The 19,319-nt window shown below is 40.9% G+C and overlaps 1 protein-coding gene across 11 annotated transcripts in view; it reads left to right on the plus strand.

Annotated features, from left to right (window-relative positions):
- Positions 1–19,319, plus strand: part of Adgrl2 (adhesion G protein-coupled receptor L2) — a 175,144-nt gene that overhangs the window by 136,591 nt on the left and 19,234 nt on the right. For 8 of the 11 annotated variants that reach the window (XM_052178963.1, XM_052178962.1, XM_052178966.1 and 5 more), the window contains exons 6-15: positions 298–591; positions 1,171–1,274; positions 2,039–2,224; positions 2,999–3,037; positions 5,758–5,941; positions 13,466–13,591; positions 13,922–14,127; positions 15,438–15,611; positions 16,667–16,876; positions 17,920–18,140. In XM_052178963.1, coding sequence (XP_052034923.1) covers positions 298–591; positions 1,171–1,274; positions 2,039–2,224; positions 2,999–3,037; positions 5,758–5,941; positions 13,466–13,591; positions 13,922–14,127; positions 15,438–15,611; positions 16,667–16,876; positions 17,920–18,140 — 1,744 coding nt within the window. The remainder of the gene's footprint in view (positions 1–297; positions 592–1,170; positions 1,275–2,038; positions 2,225–2,998; positions 3,038–5,757; positions 5,942–13,465; positions 13,592–13,921; positions 14,128–15,437; positions 15,612–16,666; positions 16,877–17,919; positions 18,141–19,319) is intronic. The other 3 variants (XM_052178967.1, XM_052178968.1, XM_052178972.1) reach the window with 1 other exon arrangement.

Here is a 19,319-nt window from a genome sequence, read left to right on the forward strand (position 1 = left end):
CAGCCTTAGAGAATTGAGAACCTTTGAGCTTTATGAGGAGAGTACAGGTAAATCACGTGATCATTTGACCGAGATCCAAGTTTAAATGATCACTTTTTAACACTGAATAAGTTGTAATAAATGTGATTTTTTTTCCTTCTTCTCCTTCCCTACTATAAGTCTGTTTGTTGATTTGGGGAATATGGATGGGTGAAGGGGCCTGTGAGTGTGTAAGCACATCACGTGTTCACATACACACGCCTCTAGGTGAGCATGAGGGGCATGCTTGAGATTAATACATTCATCTTTCTCTCATAGTGCCTACCACAGCTGTGACAATAACTTCTTCAGCTGAGCTGTTCAAAACCACAGTGTCAACCACAACCAGTACTTCACAGAGAGGCCCCGTGAGCACCACAGTAGCTGGTCCTCAGGAAGGAAGCCGAGGGACTAAGCCACCGCCAGCGGTCTCTACAACCAAAATTCCTCCTGTAACAAATATTTTTCCCCTGCCAGAGAGATTCTGCGAAGCGTTAGAATGGAAGGGGATAAAGTGGCCTCAGACACAAAGGGGGATGATGGTTGAGCGGCCCTGCCCCAAGGGAACACGAGGTATTTCCTGTACCACCCAGTGCACGCTTTCCTAGTTTAACAAGTAGCTTCTAAACAGGACTGAAAAGGTTTCCTTAGTGGGAGATATTTGCATGAGCCAATTTCATTGTTTTATTATATTACCAATATAGGTTTTGGTTTTTTGTTTTTGTTTTTCACAGTATAAAGGTTTTTAAACTCCAAGTGTCACTTAAGGGCAGGCACAGAATTGCCTCTCCATTTCCCATGTCAAACCTGAGTCTTTTGTCCCAAGACTCTAATGAGGCTCCCCTCCAGCTGCCTTTCCCATTGCAGCCATCATCCTGGATAAGCCCCAAGAAAAGAAAGGGTTTTTTGTCCATTCCACCCCCACCCCTGCCCGTACTCTTCTCCTCGCTCTAAATGTCTGATATCCCGTGCTTACTTTATATTTAGTTTATACTGCCTGCTACTTTCTGTCAGCCATTGCCGACTACTTTGAATAGCACTCGGTCTTTGAATAGTCAGTCTGTAACGCCCAGTCTAGCATCATCCAAGTCAGTTTCCCCAGAGCTCGCAGAACGAGGCTTCATCTCACCACTGTCCTCTGCATCGCTGCAGGAACGGCCTCGTACCTCTGCATGGCTTCCACAGGAACATGGAACCCCAAGGGCCCCGATCTTAGCAACTGCACGTCTCACTGGGTGAATCAACTGGCCCAGAAGGTGTGTTGGAATGTTCTGATGGGATAGACCGTTTGAAAACTTGGCATTCTGACATAGTCTCGTGTTCTGTGTTAAAGGCATAGTTTTGTCTGTGAACTAGTTGTCGAATGTTAGATTTGTTTGGAGTGAAGCTGTTTTCTGTGTTAAGCTCTTTAACCAGTGCATGCTTGTTTTAATTTCAGTTGCATTTAGTTTGCCCTGATTCTTTTGATGTTCGTGAGACAAATAGTGTATTGGCCCCATAAATCAAGTATCATTAAGTTTGCAGCTGAACCCACAGGATGCAAACAGATGTGTGTATGGCACACGATTACATGACAATGAGTTAAAATGGTCCTGAAGCAGGCCTAGAAACCTCTGCTTGGGATTTTGCCTTGGACTGTAGTACTCTTAATTTTCTAACCATCTAGCTTCCTTGATATATAAACATTAGTCAATAATTCTGGGTATCACACTTGCTTCTGATGTAAAATCTGCGTCATTGGAATAAGTAAAAAAAAAAAAATTAAAATAACAACTTAAAGTTGACAGAAATAAAAAACACAAAAGGATGCCTCCAGCCCTCCTTTTGTTTTCTGTGTGTGTGTGTGTGTGTGTGTGTGTGTGTGTGTGTGTGTGTGTGTGTGTAGAATTTCTTTGTGTGGTGAGGATCCAAAAGCCACCGCCGCCACCACCACCACCACCACCACCACCACAAGTGAGGTGCTTAAAGAGAGCTAAAGGCCACAGAGAGTTTACTGAGATGCTACAAATTGCCCTTTCAGATCAGAAGTGGAGAGAACGCCGCAAGCCTGGCGAACGAGCTGGCTAAGCACACCAAGGGTCCTGTGTTCGCCGGGGACGTGAGCTCCTCTGTGCGCCTCATGGAGCAGCTGGTGGACATCCTGGACGCCCAGCTGCAGGAGCTCAAACCCAGCGAGAAGGATTCGGCTGGGAGGAGCTATAACAAGGTAGGACCACATCCTGCCTGCAGGATGTGGGTCTGAGAGCACGGTGGCTCTCTGCCCCAAGACGCGAAGCCACACGATGCAAGGCGAGCCGCCAGCCACCCAGATGCGCACTTAGAGACCCAACGTCCCAGTGTGCTCATTTCTCACGGAGAATGACTGAGGAAGGGACATCGTTCTCTCCCTCAAAGGCAGACATGATACCAATTAGGCCAGATTTTAGTGAGTGGTACTTCCACCCGTCTGACTGGTCAGCACTGTCACTGTGGAGTTAGCATTTGTGCCTAGAGTGATTATAGGTCCCGGGATTAATGAACTGTATGAAAGCATGCAGCTCTTAGCGCTCAGAGCAAAGTGTGGTACCCAGTGGTGTTAGTGGTTACTCTGGGGAGGGAGGTGTGTCCATTCGTGGGGGGAGGGGGGTGAGAACTCCCGGTGAGCGTCCTCCAATGCAGAGTGTGCCTCTCGGTCTTGGTTTATATCCTATTCATTGGAATCTAGAATTAGCTGCAGATCAGTGGACTGTTACTTTTTCTCATTATTTTTTCTCTTGTAAAAAATAAATAAAATGAAGAGACACTTGGCAAAACAGAGCTAAAAACTGTAAATAGATATCTTTGGCCATGAACGTGGCCAAGATGCTCAGAGGAGATTGGTGCCAAGTCCCCTTAGAACACAGGAACACCAACTTAATTTACGAGGATTTTTTTTTCCGTTCCTCATTTTTTTTCAGCAGATAAAATCTAACCTCTGATTTTCTTTTCTTTTACTTAAAAGCTCCAAAAACGAGAGAAGACATGCAGGGCTTACCTTAAGGTATCTTTCCTGTCTGTCCCCCTGCCTCCTCCCCTCCTCGGCTGCCTGCCCCGCTTATGCCATCTTGCTGCATGACTCAGAATTTTCAGTCTTTGATAATTATATAATGTGCCCCATATCAGCTGTACCAACGTTGGCGCCTCTCAGAACAAGCCAATAACATTTTACTGATTTTTTTTTTTTGCTGGTTTCCCATTTATTAAAAAAAAAAAAGAGTACGAGAACTTTAATGAATATCCTCTGAATTGGAAGAAAGCACATAGTAGTCCCTTTGCTATCTGTTACCATCTCTAGATTCAACAACCTGAAACAGCTATGATATATTCTTGGCAGTTTATCATATCAAAGACTGTATGGGCATAATAAATGTGCATGTTAAAGTCACTGCTTTCTGATCTCTGGGGTGCACTGTTCAATAAATTAGGCTTTGTTCTGGCCTTTTGGGAATTCGCTTCTGGAAGCAGGCTGATGAGTGTGCATATCCAGAAGTAAAATATGAGCACTGCAGTGGTGATACCAATGGGAGTTTTTTTCAGGTTCATCGGAACAAAGAGGCTTCTACGCCATGACTAGTATTTTTTCCTAGTGTGTTGACAGCTGAGATTCGATGTGAACAGAGGCTCTCCATGCCAATAAGCCAGACTCATAATGTTGCATTCTGGTTTGCTCTGTAGGTTAGAAGTTTCTTGCTGTTTGGGGTGGATGGTGTTAGCTATTACCCTGGAAAATCTAACCAAATAGGACAGATTCACTTAGTGGGGGAACAAACGAAAGAACTGCTGTAGTTTTGTAAATGAGAAGTTACTCAGAAGCTAGAACCACATAAACTTGGCTGACCAGGTCAGGGCTGGGCACTACCAACAGGGACTCACCCATCCAGGGTTGGGCACCTAGACCTCACCCGAGGCCAGGGATGGGCACCTAGAAAAGCACCTCACCTGTTAGCAAATGACACCTTTGGATCTGAGCCCTTTGCAAGATAAGGCAGAGGGAAATCAGGTTGCCGGTAGTAGTGTTCTTTAAAAAAAAAAAAAAAAAACATTAAGAATCTGATTATGGATGTGACTGATTCAGATCTGCAGAGTAACTCACACTCGGATATCGAGGTTTTCCTTAAGATACTAATGTGTGAAGTGTAGCAACCAAGACCTACGTCCCTAAGCCAAGACTCAGCTTCCCCCAACTTTGGCAAGAAAAGACTGTTGCAGGAAGATGGCTATGCTCATGGTTACCTTGATCCTACCTCAAAATCACAAATAGTAATAAATAAGGAGTGTTTCACATCCACTGTGCTGTCAGGAGGAGGAAATAAATAACATGGTAAACCGCAGGACGACCTTAATTTCTGACCAGTGTCATTTTCGATGTGTTTCAAATGAGCTTCTTCATTCATACAAGAATAATAAGCCCCCTTCAATTACAAATCAGACTTACTCTATGCAAATGACGTTAAGTTTCTACCCAGCTACAGAGGATTCATTTGTAACTTAGATTAGAGACTCTAGTCTGTGTTTCTTGGTGACTAATGAATCTGGCCTCAGCAGACCAATTTCTGTTCCAGTCTAGTTATTGGCTGAAGAAGCGTCCGTGTGAGCATTCTGGACTTTTCTACCTCCCATTAGAAACAGAAAAAGCCTTTAATGACACTTGGAAATACCTTCCACCTGCCAGGGAGGCCATGGTGGCTCACAAGGCAGACTGAACGGGGGTATTAAGATGGATTAAGCTAATTAATCTTACTCTGACAATAGCCTCAAACAACGTTTCCCCTTGTTCATACAGAGCCTCTTTAAAAAAAAAAAAAAGCCCAGTTCATTTCTGTTTCCCGTAGATGGCATGTTAGTTTTCCTCAGCCACTCCCAATGGATCAGAACAATGTATATACCGTCCTAGTGATACATCATGTGTAGGCATGTGGACTAGCAAACACATGTACTGACTTGTACTGTCCAGCAGCCGGACTACAGCAAGCCTCCAGCGGATTAGTCCACTGGGTTATATTGTTATTTAATGCTCTTTTGCATGGGGTTCAGTTACACCCACACATAGCTCAATTGCTTTTCACCACTTTATATATTTTGATTCTCCTTGAATGATCAGTATAGCCTTTTAGTCTTTTGTCTGTTTTCTTCATTCCTGTAAAAACAGACCAGTCCTTAGGAATTAACATATGCACACATATAGGTTATCTGTGTTATATAGATGATGAGAAGGGCCAAAATGTCGCTTATAAACTTTATAAAGCTACTCTTCCACTCAAGTGATAACAGACACACAAAATGTGTAGAGCAGTGTGACATACTTGAGTTCAAAAGAACACCATGACTGAAATTTCTGGTGGATGCTGGCCAGCTCCAAAACATCAGTGTTTTCTAGCCATACATTTAATGTTTGAAGTTACAAACAGTGTGATAGTTGTGAGTGCCCACTCGTGTAAGTCAGAGCTGCTGCTGTGAGTTCCCTAGTCCATTCAACAGTTGCAGTATTCTTGGAGAAGTGAGACGCAAGCCACCTTTCTTATGGACGCCTTAATGTCAGGCAGCTGCTCGCTCATGTCTACTTAGTGCTGTTTTGAAGCGGTACTTACAGTTGCCCAGCTCATGAAAGAAAAGTAAATCCTCACGTCAGGTAAACTTCACAGTTGTCACCAGTCAGCGAGTGACAACCCCTTGTGTTCTCGAAGCCTTCAAAACTAATGGTCATTTTCCTCGTGGTCGCAGGCGATTGTGGACACAGTAGACAACCTCCTGAGAGCTGAGGCTTTGGAATCCTGGAAACACATGAATTCTTCAGAGCAGGCGCACACAGCTACAATGTTGTTGGATACCTTGGAAGAAGGAGCGTTTGTCCTAGCAGACAACCTTTTGGAACCAACCAGGGTCTCTATGCCAACAGATAATATTGGTGAGTATATCTGTGCTCACACTTAATTTGGAAGACAGATGTTGAAGAGCACAGATACTGTGTGCTCTGGATGCATCATCTCCAAGTATTACACGTTCTCTTTTGCCGAGTTATTTAAGGAAAAGAAATTATCGATCATAATTCACAAAATGAATGCTTAAGCCGAAATCTGCCTATATCTTATAGAAGTTGTTCTTCTGGGTATGTGTGGACTTTTCAATTGAAAAATCATTAAAGGAAAAAAAAAACTAGGTGCACTTAAATGCTAGAATATGGATTGCTTAAGGGATGAAAGTGTTTCATGTGAGAAGGTGGCAAATGCTTTTCCATTTTTACTACATTCATAATGAATTTAAATCACTTAATATGTTCTTCCAATCTGATATTTTAGCTCGTAAAACTTGAGGGAGACTTTTTACATTAAACACAACCTCCCTTAGGTAAATGCGATATTTAATAGCTGGGAGATAGTAGTCCACACCTGTAATACCAGCATTTGTGCAGCAGGAGGATTGCTGTGTGTTCCAGGCCATCCTGGGCTATAGTGTGAGAGAACCTGACTCACAGAACGAAACGGTTGAGGTCAGAGCTCTGTTGGTGAGGTGCCCCCATTGCCTGCAGGAAGCCATGGGTTTGTTTCCCTAGCACCATGGGGGCCTAGGGACTTCTTCAGGGTGGGGGAAGATCTAGAGGCGCAGGTCAGTCTGGTCTATGTGAGGTTCTCTCTCTCCCTCTTCCCATTAAAAGGTATTATCAGTGAAGGACATACTTTTATTCTTCTTTCCAGGTTGTCAAATGTATGCCAATATTTTCAAATGGTGGTCAAGAGTTGAAATATTGCCAGTGAAGGTTAGAAATCTACTGTTGTCGATATTGGTAGGAAGGGGGAAATCTGGTATTTAAATTTCCCCAACTTAGAGTTGATAATTATTTGTTGAGGTTGACCTCACCCAAAATTTGCTAGATAGCTTACTGAAATAAAAGGTTCCCATTATCAGTGAAAAAGAAAAGAAACATGAAGAAAATAAAGACTGTTCATTTCTCCACCAGAAGCCCAGATAACTCCTTTAGGACAGAAAGAATGAAGTCCTCTGTCTGGAATGCCCTGTCTTACTGACATTTCATGACCATCAATATGACGCTTGAATATTAACAGATGAAAATAAAAAGACATAACTCAAATGGCACCTGAACTGAAATTTTAAACTTAAATTTATTTCATATATATAAATTTTACAAATGAAATAAAATAGTAAGAATTTCTTTGAGGGTGTAGAAATTATAAATCATTCCATAACTTCAGCATATAGATAGAGTCAAAACATACCATATAATCGTATATATCTGGCTGTTTAAAACAAACAAATGTGTTCAGCTGGGTGTGGTGTTCATGCCTTTAATCCCAGCACTTGGGAGGCAGAGCCAGGGCAATCTCTGTGTGTTGAAGGCCAGCCTGGTCTACAAAGAGAGTTCAGACCAACCAGGGCTTGTTATACAGAGAGATCCTGTCTCTAAAAATATCAATCCCCCCAAAATGTATTCACATAGTTTAGTCATAATAAAAAATTAACAAAACTCCCAAACTTTCATTATCTCCAGACAGTTTTCTGACCTGTTAGCATTCTTCAGATTCCTGCATATTTACCACCACTCAATGGTGTCCAGTGGTGTCCCCTAAGCACAGAGTGGGGTGAACCTCATCCTCTGAGTGAATAGATCCTAGACTTATATAGCATGACATTTTGTGACTTCAGTTTGTTTCCCAAATTTTCTAAAAGTTAATATAAAAAAGAAAACTAAACTGTTTCTTTAACTTCAACTGTGCATGAATATTTGAAAGGTTCATTTTGGATACAGTGTAACGTTTTTTCCCTAATATTACTTAACCCATAGCTGGAATTTATTTATCTCTTTGTACTCTTATTACTCCAATGTAATCAGCATGGAAGATATATATTTTTATTTCTAATTCATGATCAACTTTTTCATTAAAAAAAGTATTCTTTTAAGCACGAAGAAAACTTTCCGTTTTTCCTAGAACTTGTCTTTAAACATACTATGAGAATAGCCTACTATTTCTTTATGTTGAAGCTCTTATGTAAACTTAGAGGACTGCTATATCTTCAGTTATTAAAACAAGTTGGCTTTCTTCTTAGCGGTTGGTTTTCAGTTCTTCGTGTGCTTTACACATGTGCCGTATGAGCCCACAGTGGTGTGAGTGTGTGGGAACAGCATCTGCCCTCAGCCTTGAGGTCCGCTTTACATCCGTCTACCTGAATGCTTGCTTCTCATGAACCTTCAGCAAGTGCTCCCCACGTACTGGTCTGCATAGGCCTCATTTCTATCTTCAAAAGGCAGTCCCCTCCCACCTCCGCCCCCAGGAAACCACTGCTTCCTGTCAGTGAGCTTGGCCCCTAGACTTTGACTCACATTCTTTTTGAATCTTGCTTCTTTTATGTTGAGTTAATTTTGACATGTCCTCATTCAGACTGACGGTTGTCGTTCTGTCCTATCGCTGCTGAGTGTTGCAACATTTTAAGAATGTACTCGCCCTTCTGGGTATCAGTTCACATTACAGGATTTTAGCTGTTGCCGCATGGTGGCTCCTAGGCCCATTTGCTCTCTAAAGGCTCTGAGTGAAAGCCCCACCAGTTCTCCGAGCTGTCTGAGACTTGAGCTTTTTAGTTTTGTTCACATCAGGAGTTGGCTTTGGTATCTCGTTGGGTTTGCTTTTCATTTCTCCTAAGCAGTCTGTATTTTGGGGGAATGACTGTGATGGAGATCTGGTCTCCTTGTATAGCTGATGTGATCTTAAACTGTCCTCCAGCGTTGCCCTTCTGAGTGCTAGGGTTAGAGGTAACTAAAAATCAGAATTAGTCACTTGATTAATTTTTCATGTGTTTCTGTCCCATTCACTCATTTTTTATAAAGATTTTCAATCTCTTCTGATTTAGTTCAGCTATTTTTTTTGACTTGTAAGCAGTAAGGATTCTTTATATATTCTTAGTGTTAGTTTTTGCTGTCTGGGGAAAAGCAGAACTTTCTAGCATGGTTTTGAATGGTTTCAGCATCCTCTGTCTGCCTAATTCTACCTTGCTTACACTTCTCGCCACAGGATAATTTCATCACAAATCTTAATGTCCTATCATTATGAATGTGAAATCCTCAATGTCCTTCTTCAGAGAAAGAAAAATCGTGCTTAAATGTTAAGAAAATAAGTTCAGGAGATCATAATCATGCACCTTTTCTTTTTGTGGATGTGTTCATGCTTTATTTGAAAATGATATATATATTCCGTAGTAGATTGCCTTTTATTAAAAGTGCATGTTAACAATTTTATTGTTTTATTAGAGAAATGAGGAGGGTGATTGGCCTTTGTAGCTGTTTGTGCCTTTAGATTTGTCTGACTTCGCCTGACTCCATCACTCTCCGCATTTGATACACTAGTTATCTAGTGGCTCGATCAGGCCAAGTGTGATATTTACACCTCAGGAAGGTCTGTTGAATAACACTGTGGAGTACTTAGTGTTCCACTGCCTTTTCTTTGAGACTTTAAGATCAATTGGATAATTTAGGTATAAGCCTGAAACATCCATTATGAGATTTCCATTCCTTTATCTTCAGAATAGCCCAAATGACCCATCATCCCAACCTCTACCCCCTCACTTCAGACTTAGTTGTAGTATAGCTGAAAAGAAAAAGCTTACAATGGCAAAGGTAATTCTTCCTTCCTGCTGTATAGACAGGAGGCCGGCCTTGGATCTGTTAAAACCTGTTCTGTATTCCCTTCTCCCTGGAATCTAGTCTCACCTACAACTTGGTAGGTCCCCTAGCCCTGATCAATATCTTCCTCACCTGCATCTCACGGCAGCCAGGGACTTGGAAGAGGGAGGAGAAAACACAATGGTGAGTAAGACTTTGGATAGCTCTCCAGAACCTTAAGTGCATGTGCATTCTACTGTCTGTTGACTAAGGCATGTGACAGAGCAACCAACATAAACACCGGTGCACTGCCGCTCAGCCCACGTGATATTGTGCTCTGTTCCGCTTTAGTTAAAACACACGGGCAATACAGAAACTCCCGTGGTGGTAAAGCTGATGTCCGACATTCTCCAAGACAAACCAGATCAAATAGAGAATAATTATCACCATTTGTTTTTTTTTTTTTTTATAAGATTTTATCTTTATTCTGTTCTTTCTGATGGGGGACTCACTATGTTGTCCAAGCTGACTTCAAACTCTGAGACTCAACTCCTGCCTAAGATTTTTTTTTAAACGGTTTCACTTGGGCGGCTGCACACGGGTACAGTAGTTACAGTTACAGCATTAATGATTTCATTCTTTAGATGGTGTTTGATATCTTCCCTTTCCAGTTAGGAGTTTCGTGTGTCTATCTACTGACAGGTGTGTCTTTAGTTCATTCATTTGATCTAAGAAGATACCATAGTTAAGTATTCTCAAAGGCATTGTGGTATCTTCCCAATTTTTGGTAAGGAAAAGTAGACCAAAGTTCTAGTGTGTGGCCTTGTTCAGTGTGTTTCTAGGCACACATGCATGAATCCTAAAGAAACATTTTTAAAGGACATACTATGCTAATCCATTTTACCAAATATTTTCCATATTTTTCTCTATTCCGATTTTTCCAATTTCTGTTAAACTAAATGTAGTTAAAACATTACACTGTCACAGGCGAACACTGAAATTTAGCATAGATGTTGTTAATCGGTTTGGCTTGATCTCAGTACTGCCTTGATTTTCAGTGTCCCTGATGTTTTGAAGCATCCCTTTGCATTACTTTCATTGGCCTGTTTTATTTCCTTATCTGTGAATTTGCTGTTCTCAGCATTTCCCAATTTCTCTGTTGTGTTTTGTGTGCATTCTGGCCACTAACTCGTAGAGGATTACGTAATTTAAAAATACTCTTTTTTGTTTTCCTTTTTTTAAAAAGCAATTTTAAAGGTATTGTTGTACATAGTAATAGGGTACAATTAATTAATTAGTCTTTATTTAGGACTAAGTTTTTAATATCTAAGAAATTTTATATTGGCTTCCTGCTTGAAAAACCTTTCTCCACTTTGACTTCATACGAATTCCATCCTTTTTAACTCTATACATTGATAAGTTTAACGTTTGTGGTTTTACAATTAGCTTTAGTCTTTCTAAGGTTCTTTTGATTGTTCTTTGTTGTAGAAGCAACTAATCTGGCCTTTTCCGTGTGAATAAGCCAGTTCTCTCTGAACTTTTATTCGCACATAATGTGCTCTCTTTCCTGTCTCTGACATCCGTCGCGACTCTGCATGTGTAAGCGTGTGTAAGGTCTCATACTCATGGCTTTCCTTTGGTACTGGTTTGCTTTCTGTGATACTAGTGGCTTGTGTGCCTTTTAGCATTTCTCCTTGTGGAAATTCCTGGGCTGCCGTTGTGTGCATCTCATGGATATGAATTTTAAAATCAATTTTTGAAGTTCCATGTACTCATAAGGTCTTGTTCAAATTTTTATGAGAATTAAGGTTACTTACAGATTGTTGAATGAAGTACCAGAGCTCTTCAAATTAAAAGGCCTTCGTCCGCACTGGCTTATTTCTTACTTGTGCTTACTGTGAATGATGAGTTGGTATTCTTCCCTGGCTGCCTGTGTTCCCTTTGTTTTTTTATGTTATTATTATTATTATTATCACATAGCATCCTAAGGTGGTGATAAATAAAGCACACTGGTGAGTGTCATTCTATTAGTCATTCTAGGATAGTCTGACAGAAAACCCTCAGGCTCAGGAAGTAGTTTCTTTATTCCTTTTATTTTGAAAAGTTTTTTTTTGTTGTTGTTGTTTTTTGTTTGTGGTTGTGGTTTTTGTTTTGTTTTGTTTTGTTTTTCCAGACAGGGTTTCTCTGTGTAGCCCTGGCTGTCTTGGAACTCACTCTGTAAACCAGGCTGTCCTCAAACTCAGAAATTTGCCTGCTTCTGCTTCCTACATGCTGGGTTTTTTTTTTTTTTAAACAAGTTGAAATATACCAAATTTTTCTGCTAATAATCTTTAATTTTTAAATTTTAATGAGTTTTATTATCATTTATTCTAATATACTAACTAATGATACTTGCTGATTTCTTCAGGCTCTTATATTTAAAGTGTGTTCATATTACATAGTTAACTAAGGATTGTTTTTGCAACAGTTTAATCAGTAAGAAGCTTATTAAGTGGTCAGTACTCATAGGTATCTTGTTTTCTGAAAGATGGAAAATTTATTTAAAATTAAGTATACAGTAAACTATGAATTTGATGCCACTGGTTAGAAACCACTGAGGTTTTGTAATTTCTTTTAATCAGTTTTAATTTCCCAAAATGTTTCTATTCGCTGTCTCACTGTTTATTAGCTGATGCACACCTATTTGATTAAGTTGGTTACTTTACAACCATTGCTTCATTTCCTCTAAAACCATTAGTCATATATAGTAATAATCTGCTTGTAGGAATTTCAGATTAGTTTTTCTTTTCTATGAACGTAATTCTTAAGCTAAAAAGTAAATATAACTTAGACAAAATTAGCTCATTCTTACATGTATGTCTGGACCGTTTCATCCAATTTGCATGAAAACTTGTTTTACATGCTTTTTTAAGAGAAATAATTAGTAATTATAGCCCCATTCAGTGTAGGGAGGAAATAGTGATATATCAGAGGCTCATGGGTGGGTGTGTCTGTGTTCATTTGCATGTGTGGTGAGTGTTCTGCTTTATTTGGTTTTGTTGGCAGGGTCTCATCTGGTCAGGCTGGCTGGGGATGGATACTCTGTGTAACAGAGGATGAGTTTGAACTCATGGCTCTGTCTCTCTGGGCCTTTTTGCTGGGTATTGTATTTGGAGAAACACGTGTTAGTTGTGTTTTCACACTGGACCTCTTGCCCATCACACAAAGACTCTGATATGAGCAGGGAGACCAACCCCCCACCAGCTGCTTGATATTTTCCAACTCGAACCAGTAAGACCTGTGTCTGCAGTGGTGGGAGTCAGGAGTTGCAGGAGCATGATTTTAAGCTTGCAGTTGAGTGTTTGAACAAAATTCAGTTTGGGGCTGAATTACTTCCAAGAATCTTTGAACCACCAGTGTTTTCATATTTACAATAAAACAAAATGTAAAAATAGTATACGAGGGTACCGAGAGTGCAGGGATGTTTTTATATCGACGAAGGGAGTGGAGTCACATCTGTCTGGTGACAGTTTTTCAAGAATGTGCTTTCCTCATTTCACTGCCTGTAGAAATTAGAAAAATGTGTAAACTGCCAACGTGACGTACAGAATGCTGTTAAAACCTCTCTGCCTAGAAAGAGGTGTACCTGTGTGGAGAGAAGGCTTTCAGATTCGTGCTTTAGACTCGGTGTCTACTAAGAGAGGGTGGTTGAAACGTGAATACAGAAATGCCAAGTTAACATCGTTGAGTGAGGAGAGAGTGTAGTTCCTGTGGTGTTCTCTTTTGTCTATTTATAATTTAAACAATGTGTACCCCCTCCCTGTTTGCTCTGTTTTATCCCAGTTCTAGAAGTTGCTGTCCTCAGCACGGAAGGGCAGGTCCAAGACTTTAAATTCCCTCTTGGCTTCAGGGGCTTGAGCAGCTCTGTCCAGCTCTCAGCGAACACTGTGAAGCAGAACAGCAGGAATGGTGAGACAGGCCCTCCGCCTCCGCCGCCTCCCTATGCTTCTCCTCCTCCCTTCCCACCCCACTTCCCCCTCTTTAAAAAATTTTTTTTTAATTGAACCTGTTTTGCCTTGATAATTTATCCTTAACGCAATGGAAACAAAATGGCTTAGTGTTTAAAATAATTCCTATCACTTTCTCAAAATACTTAATGTATGTCTACTCTCAGAGTCCATCAAAATTCTCTCTCTCTTTTTTTCTCTTTCTCATTTTCTTTTCTCTCCTCATCTTACCCCATGCTCTTTCATCCTAAGCAATGTGTGGTGAGTCCTGTGTCTGTGTCTTCCTTCCTAGGGCTGGCCAAGCTGGTCTTCATCATTTACCGGAGCCTGGGACAATTCCTGAGCACGGAAAATGCAACGATCAAGCTGGGTGCGGACCTCATGGGTCGGAACAGCACCATTGCAGTGAACTCGCCCGTCATCTCCGTCTCCATCAATAAGGAGTCCAGCCGCGTGTACCTGACAGATCCAGTGCTCTTCACCCTGCCGCACATTGATGTAAGCTAATGTATGCTAATGAAGTCACAGAAGGTTTTAAACCCTTGAGAAAGGAAGGCCAAGCTGTCACACTGTGGAGGCCGGACTGAGAACAGGGGGTGCCTGGGTGGGAGAAGACCTTTCCATTTGAAATTTAAATGTTGGACTGGGTCAGAGACACAAGTTTATTTAAGTCTGTGAACATAAAATTAAATGAGCCTGGTTCAGTGATTATTAGAACTTAAGTGTATTCTTAATGAAAGCTAATTCAGTAATCAACAGGAAAATGTAAATGACTTTAATTTGGTTTTGGATGAAAATTAACTCTTACCTTAGCAGCAGGATAGCAGAGTGTTAACTCTCAAGACTCTGCTTGTGTAGTATGGCTAACCGTTAATATTTTAATTAGTTATATTGGGCTCATTTGGTAAAAGTGCTTGCCTTGCAAACAGGAAGACTTAAGTTTGGTTCAGTCAAACCCCTGAAAAGAAGCTAGGCAGGGTAAAATCCAGTGTCCTTAGCATGCTTGGAAAGTCTCAGGCCACCGAGAGACACAGAGACAAGGTTGCTGTGGAACATTGCCAGAGGCTGTCTTCTGACTTCCACATGATAAGGTACACACATACACACACACACCCCTCCCTGTATGCACATGCATGCATATGTATGAATGCATGAATGTATACATACAAAAATTAATTCTATTTGGGTCAACTTTAATCAACGATGGTGTTTAAAAAATTCAGAATTGAGGAGGCGTGACCTGTGCCAGGGGCCTCATTGTATCAGTGGATATGTACACGACCGTGATATTGGAAGACTGGCTGTTCTGAGGCTACGCACACAGAGCTTGCCTATTATCTGCTGAATTTACTTCCTCTCCAGAGCCTTACAGTGTCACTACATTCCAAATGTATTTGGTGCATCACTTGCAAATAACCAAAGTACTTTTTTTTTTTTGACACTCAGTCCTTATAGAATTTTCTCTGAACAAATTCACAACTTTAATATTGTATCAGAGAAAGGGTGTGTGTGTGTGTGTGGATTCTAATATACCTATCAGTAGGTAAAATCATCAGATGAAAATTGTAATCGTGTGAAATGAGTCCCCGGTAATTTAGAGTACACGTTAGAGTGTTTCGGACTATAAAACCCCCTTTAAGCTAGATGCGCGCCTGGATAACGTAGTCCACAATTTTGCTGATGAAAAAACTTTATAGTCCGAAACATGCAAAGTTTAATCTAAATTACCTTTTTACACATATTAAACAATTGCCGTTGCCATCTTTGAGTGTAAAACCCTAATTTTATCTTGTCATTTTATTTCCCAGCCTGACAATTATTTCAACGCAAACTGCTCCTTCTGGAACTACTCAGAGAGAACCATGATGGGATATTGGTCTACCCAGGGCTGCAAGCTGGTTGACACTAATAAAACTCGCACGACGTGCGCGTGCAGCCACCTAACCAATTTTGCTATTCTCATGGCCCACAGGGAAATTGCGGTAAGTATTTGCACTTCTAATTAGTCGCAGGGAAAGACCTGCGAGATTCGAAACAGCCTGTGTAATAGTCCGTCTTTGGGTGCTTATCGTAACTAAAAAGCAAACAAACTAATGGGGGTTTCTAATCGTTTTTTACCCAGTCCTTGTTTGTTCAGAAGCCTTGGCAGTTTCTCAGTCAACAAATTTGTGTTACATTCCTATGCCACCCTTGCAGGCAGATGTTATTTTAGAGGCAACCAAGGATTTGGAGGGGAAAAAAAGGATAGAAATGGGGTCATATGCACACAACATGGGCTCCCCCAGGTGCTGAGTGCTTGTCCTGTCTTGAATTATGGAATCTCGTTTCACAAGGTTGCTTTTAATTGTTGGCACATTCCGTAGAGCTGCAGACTTTTCTATCAGAGAAGCTTCTAGACTGTGCCCACACAGTTCTTCCTATTGTTAAAGAGAATAGAAGTAGATAATGAAAAATACTCAGTGCATGGAGCACGGGGCCAGGGATATGCCACACCATCTCCAGTCAGATCTGTGTGGCAGGGATGCGGCCCCATGGCTGAGGGTTTGCCTAGCATGAGAAGGACTGGTTTTTACCCTTAGACCCTGTTCACTCCAACAGAAGTCCAGTGTAAAACTCTCAGCTGTATCGGGCTTGTCTGTGTCTCTCACTGTGTGAGTCTGTAGATACTCTAAGAGCAAAGAAAAACTTTAAAAAAGTTGGATTGTGTATTAACTGCAACATCGTTAAAATGCCATTTATTTTCATTGTAATTAGGCTTTTATTGCATGTAAGTATTTTTTTTAATACATCTTTGAAGGTAACTTGTTCAGTCGTTATTTTTAAAGATTTGACCTTTGAATAAAATCTCTCCTTTCTTCAGTTCATTTTTAAGTAGTAATCCAGTAAGACCACCTTAACCTGTGCTACACAGTCAGCATTGCTATCTGTGAGCCCGAGTTTGAAGACATGATATTCTTCATCAGACACTCGGGGAAAGCCGCTTTCTTCTTGGTAACGAGGAATGTCGACCTTAACCTGCTTTCTTTCTCTCTTCCAGTATAAAGATGGTGTCCACCAACTGTTGCTGACGGTCATCACCTGGGTGGGCATCGTTGTCTCCCTCGTGTGCCTCGCTATCTGCATCTTCACCTTCTGCTTCTTCCGCGGTCTACAAAGTGACCGCAACACGATCCACAAGAACCTGTGCATCAACCTCTTTGTTGCTGAATTTATTTTTCTGATTGGCATCGATAAGACAAAATACACGGTGAGCGCCTGTGGGGCTTGCCGGCCTTGGCCCTCGCTAGGGTGGTTTTAGCTGTTAGCTGTGAATGTTTCTGTGGTGCGGACGTTAGTATGTTCCCTTGTTGTTTGATGCAATTGATGGCCATGGTGAAGGATAAATTATAATAAATTATAAGACAGTTCAGACAGTAATGTTATTATGAATGTATTCATTTAATGTATTGAAGAACAACTACGTTTTTCTGCCCATCCTGAAATTAAAAGGTGCATTTTCCAAATTCCTACTTAGTTTATATAGGTATTCTGACCAAAAAGTCTTTCCTTCCTGCTTAGCTATTCATCATCACAAGGCCTCAGAGTCAGACAGAGAACATAATTCATTTCTGTATTACCCTGCATTCATCTGAGATCAATTTAAGAATGCCCCAGAAACAAAAAAGAAGAAATCCTATATAATTAGAGTGAGGGTATCTGTCATTAAAGCAAACTTTTAAAATTCCAGTACAGAGACTAGAGGGTGGGGTGGTGAGCAGGGGGAGGGGCATGGGATAGGGGGTTTTTGGGGGGAGTGAGGAAAGGGGATAATATTTGAAATGTAAATAAAGAAATAATAAAAAAGACACCTAAAAAACATAGAGATATAGAGATAATGTGTCTGCATACAAACAGCTTACAGACTTGGGAAGCAGACACCTGCAGGTGGATTTGAGGGGTCAGGATGCGGAGTTTGAGGAGGGGATTTAAAGGTCTGTCTTCCCACTCGATACTTAATTTCAAAACAGTAATGGATCACAGAGAGGATGTCTGGCACCCTCTCTTGATGGTATGTTTTCCGAGCATTGTACTCTTGATATTCACCACGCCTTTAATTTGTGTTCGATTACAGAAAGAACCGTGTGTGTGTGTGTGTGTGTGTGTGAGTGCATGTGTGCACGCATGCGTGTGTGAGTGCGAGTGCGTGATACTGACGAAGAGATATTGAAGACACTAGCGATTGGCACTGACTGTTTTAAAGGTGAGGAGTAGCCGCTGTGTACTCACAGATGGTATGTCTTTCCTTTACAGATCGCATGCTCCGTGTTCGCAGGGCTTCTGCACTTTTTCTTCCTGGCTGCCTTTTCCTGGATGTGCCTAGAAGGGGTGCAGCTCTACTTAATGTTGGTTGAAGTTTTCGAGAGTGAATACTCAAGGAAGAAGTATTACTACGTCGCTGGGTACCTGTTCCCTGCCACGGTGGTTGGTGTTTCAGCTGCTATTGACTACAAGAGTTATGGGACCCTACAGGCGTAAGTAATTGCAAGTGACCTGAGTGTTTTTCAAGTGAATAATTTTTTAAAGCCTGTTAGCTGTCAGCGAGGGTCCTTGACAGACTACAATAGCATCTGAAAGCTTTATTGGGGAGAGAATGGACATGCGGTGCACAAATTACAATCAAGTCTTCTGTAATTTTCTGGGTTCAAAGGATTTGTTCTCTGGTGAGGCAGATTCTAAATTATGGACTTTGTTTTTTTAACATAAAAGATTGACCTGAGACAAATTGAAAAAGTAAATAACTTTTGGCCTCAGAAAGATATTAAGTAAAAATTCTCCTGAACTTACACATCTGACTTAAGCTAACGCTTCGTTAACTCCCTCTGCTTGGCTGATTCCGTGCAGGGTGCACGGTTGCATGGCGGCGGCGGCACATCCCTTCCTGTGTGTTGTGCTTTGATAATATTTTTACCAGGGCCTTTGAGAGGATTAAAATATAGTCACTCTCTCTTGTTCCTAAAAAAACACAGATATTTACAGAGAGTGGCAGAAGGAAGACATGGCCGCATTTCATTTGCCGAAGACATAAATTTGACTTCCAACTCCATTTGGTTTTTTTTATCCTCCAGTAAAATTAGCTAATAAGATTTATTTATAGTCAAGGAACCCATGACGTTACAGATAGTGAAAAACATAGTGAGAGAGGAATAAGGGAAATTCAGTGAGGATTCAGAATTGTATGAAATATGAACCACCAGCTAAAGTGTGTCTTAATGAGTTTATGCGTCATATATTTTAATGGGGCAGATCTGTGATTTATTTCTCCCCTTGTATTCGTCCATTCCTGATGGAGGTATTTATTCGATACTGTTTTGCCACTGATACCATCTGAATGCTTACACTTTAAATTCTGTTAAGCAGTTTAATTCTGACCAACCTGAGAGGCATTTTAAAGACTACATCTAGAGTTTAAAAATGACAACCCAGTGTGGTATATTGCTAGAGCTCATCTCTAAGGAAGGGGAAGGTTCCAGGCCTTTGGGGCTGGGGTGGGCCTTCAGTTCTCCTATCCTGTGCCTAAAGTGAGCCTGCTGTAGGTTGAAGTAAACAAACCGCTAAACTTTGTTGAATCCAAACCAACTCGGAATTATTAATAAAATTCTTCTCACCTGTGCTTAATGTAACTTCAAAGGTTTGGTTTCTTGCCTGAATTT

The sequence above is a fragment of the Apodemus sylvaticus genome, chromosome 4 (assembly GCF_947179515.1).
Source record: "Apodemus sylvaticus chromosome 4, mApoSyl1.1, whole genome shotgun sequence".
Classification (NCBI taxonomy): Eukaryota; Metazoa; Chordata; class Mammalia; order Rodentia; family Muridae; genus Apodemus; species Apodemus sylvaticus.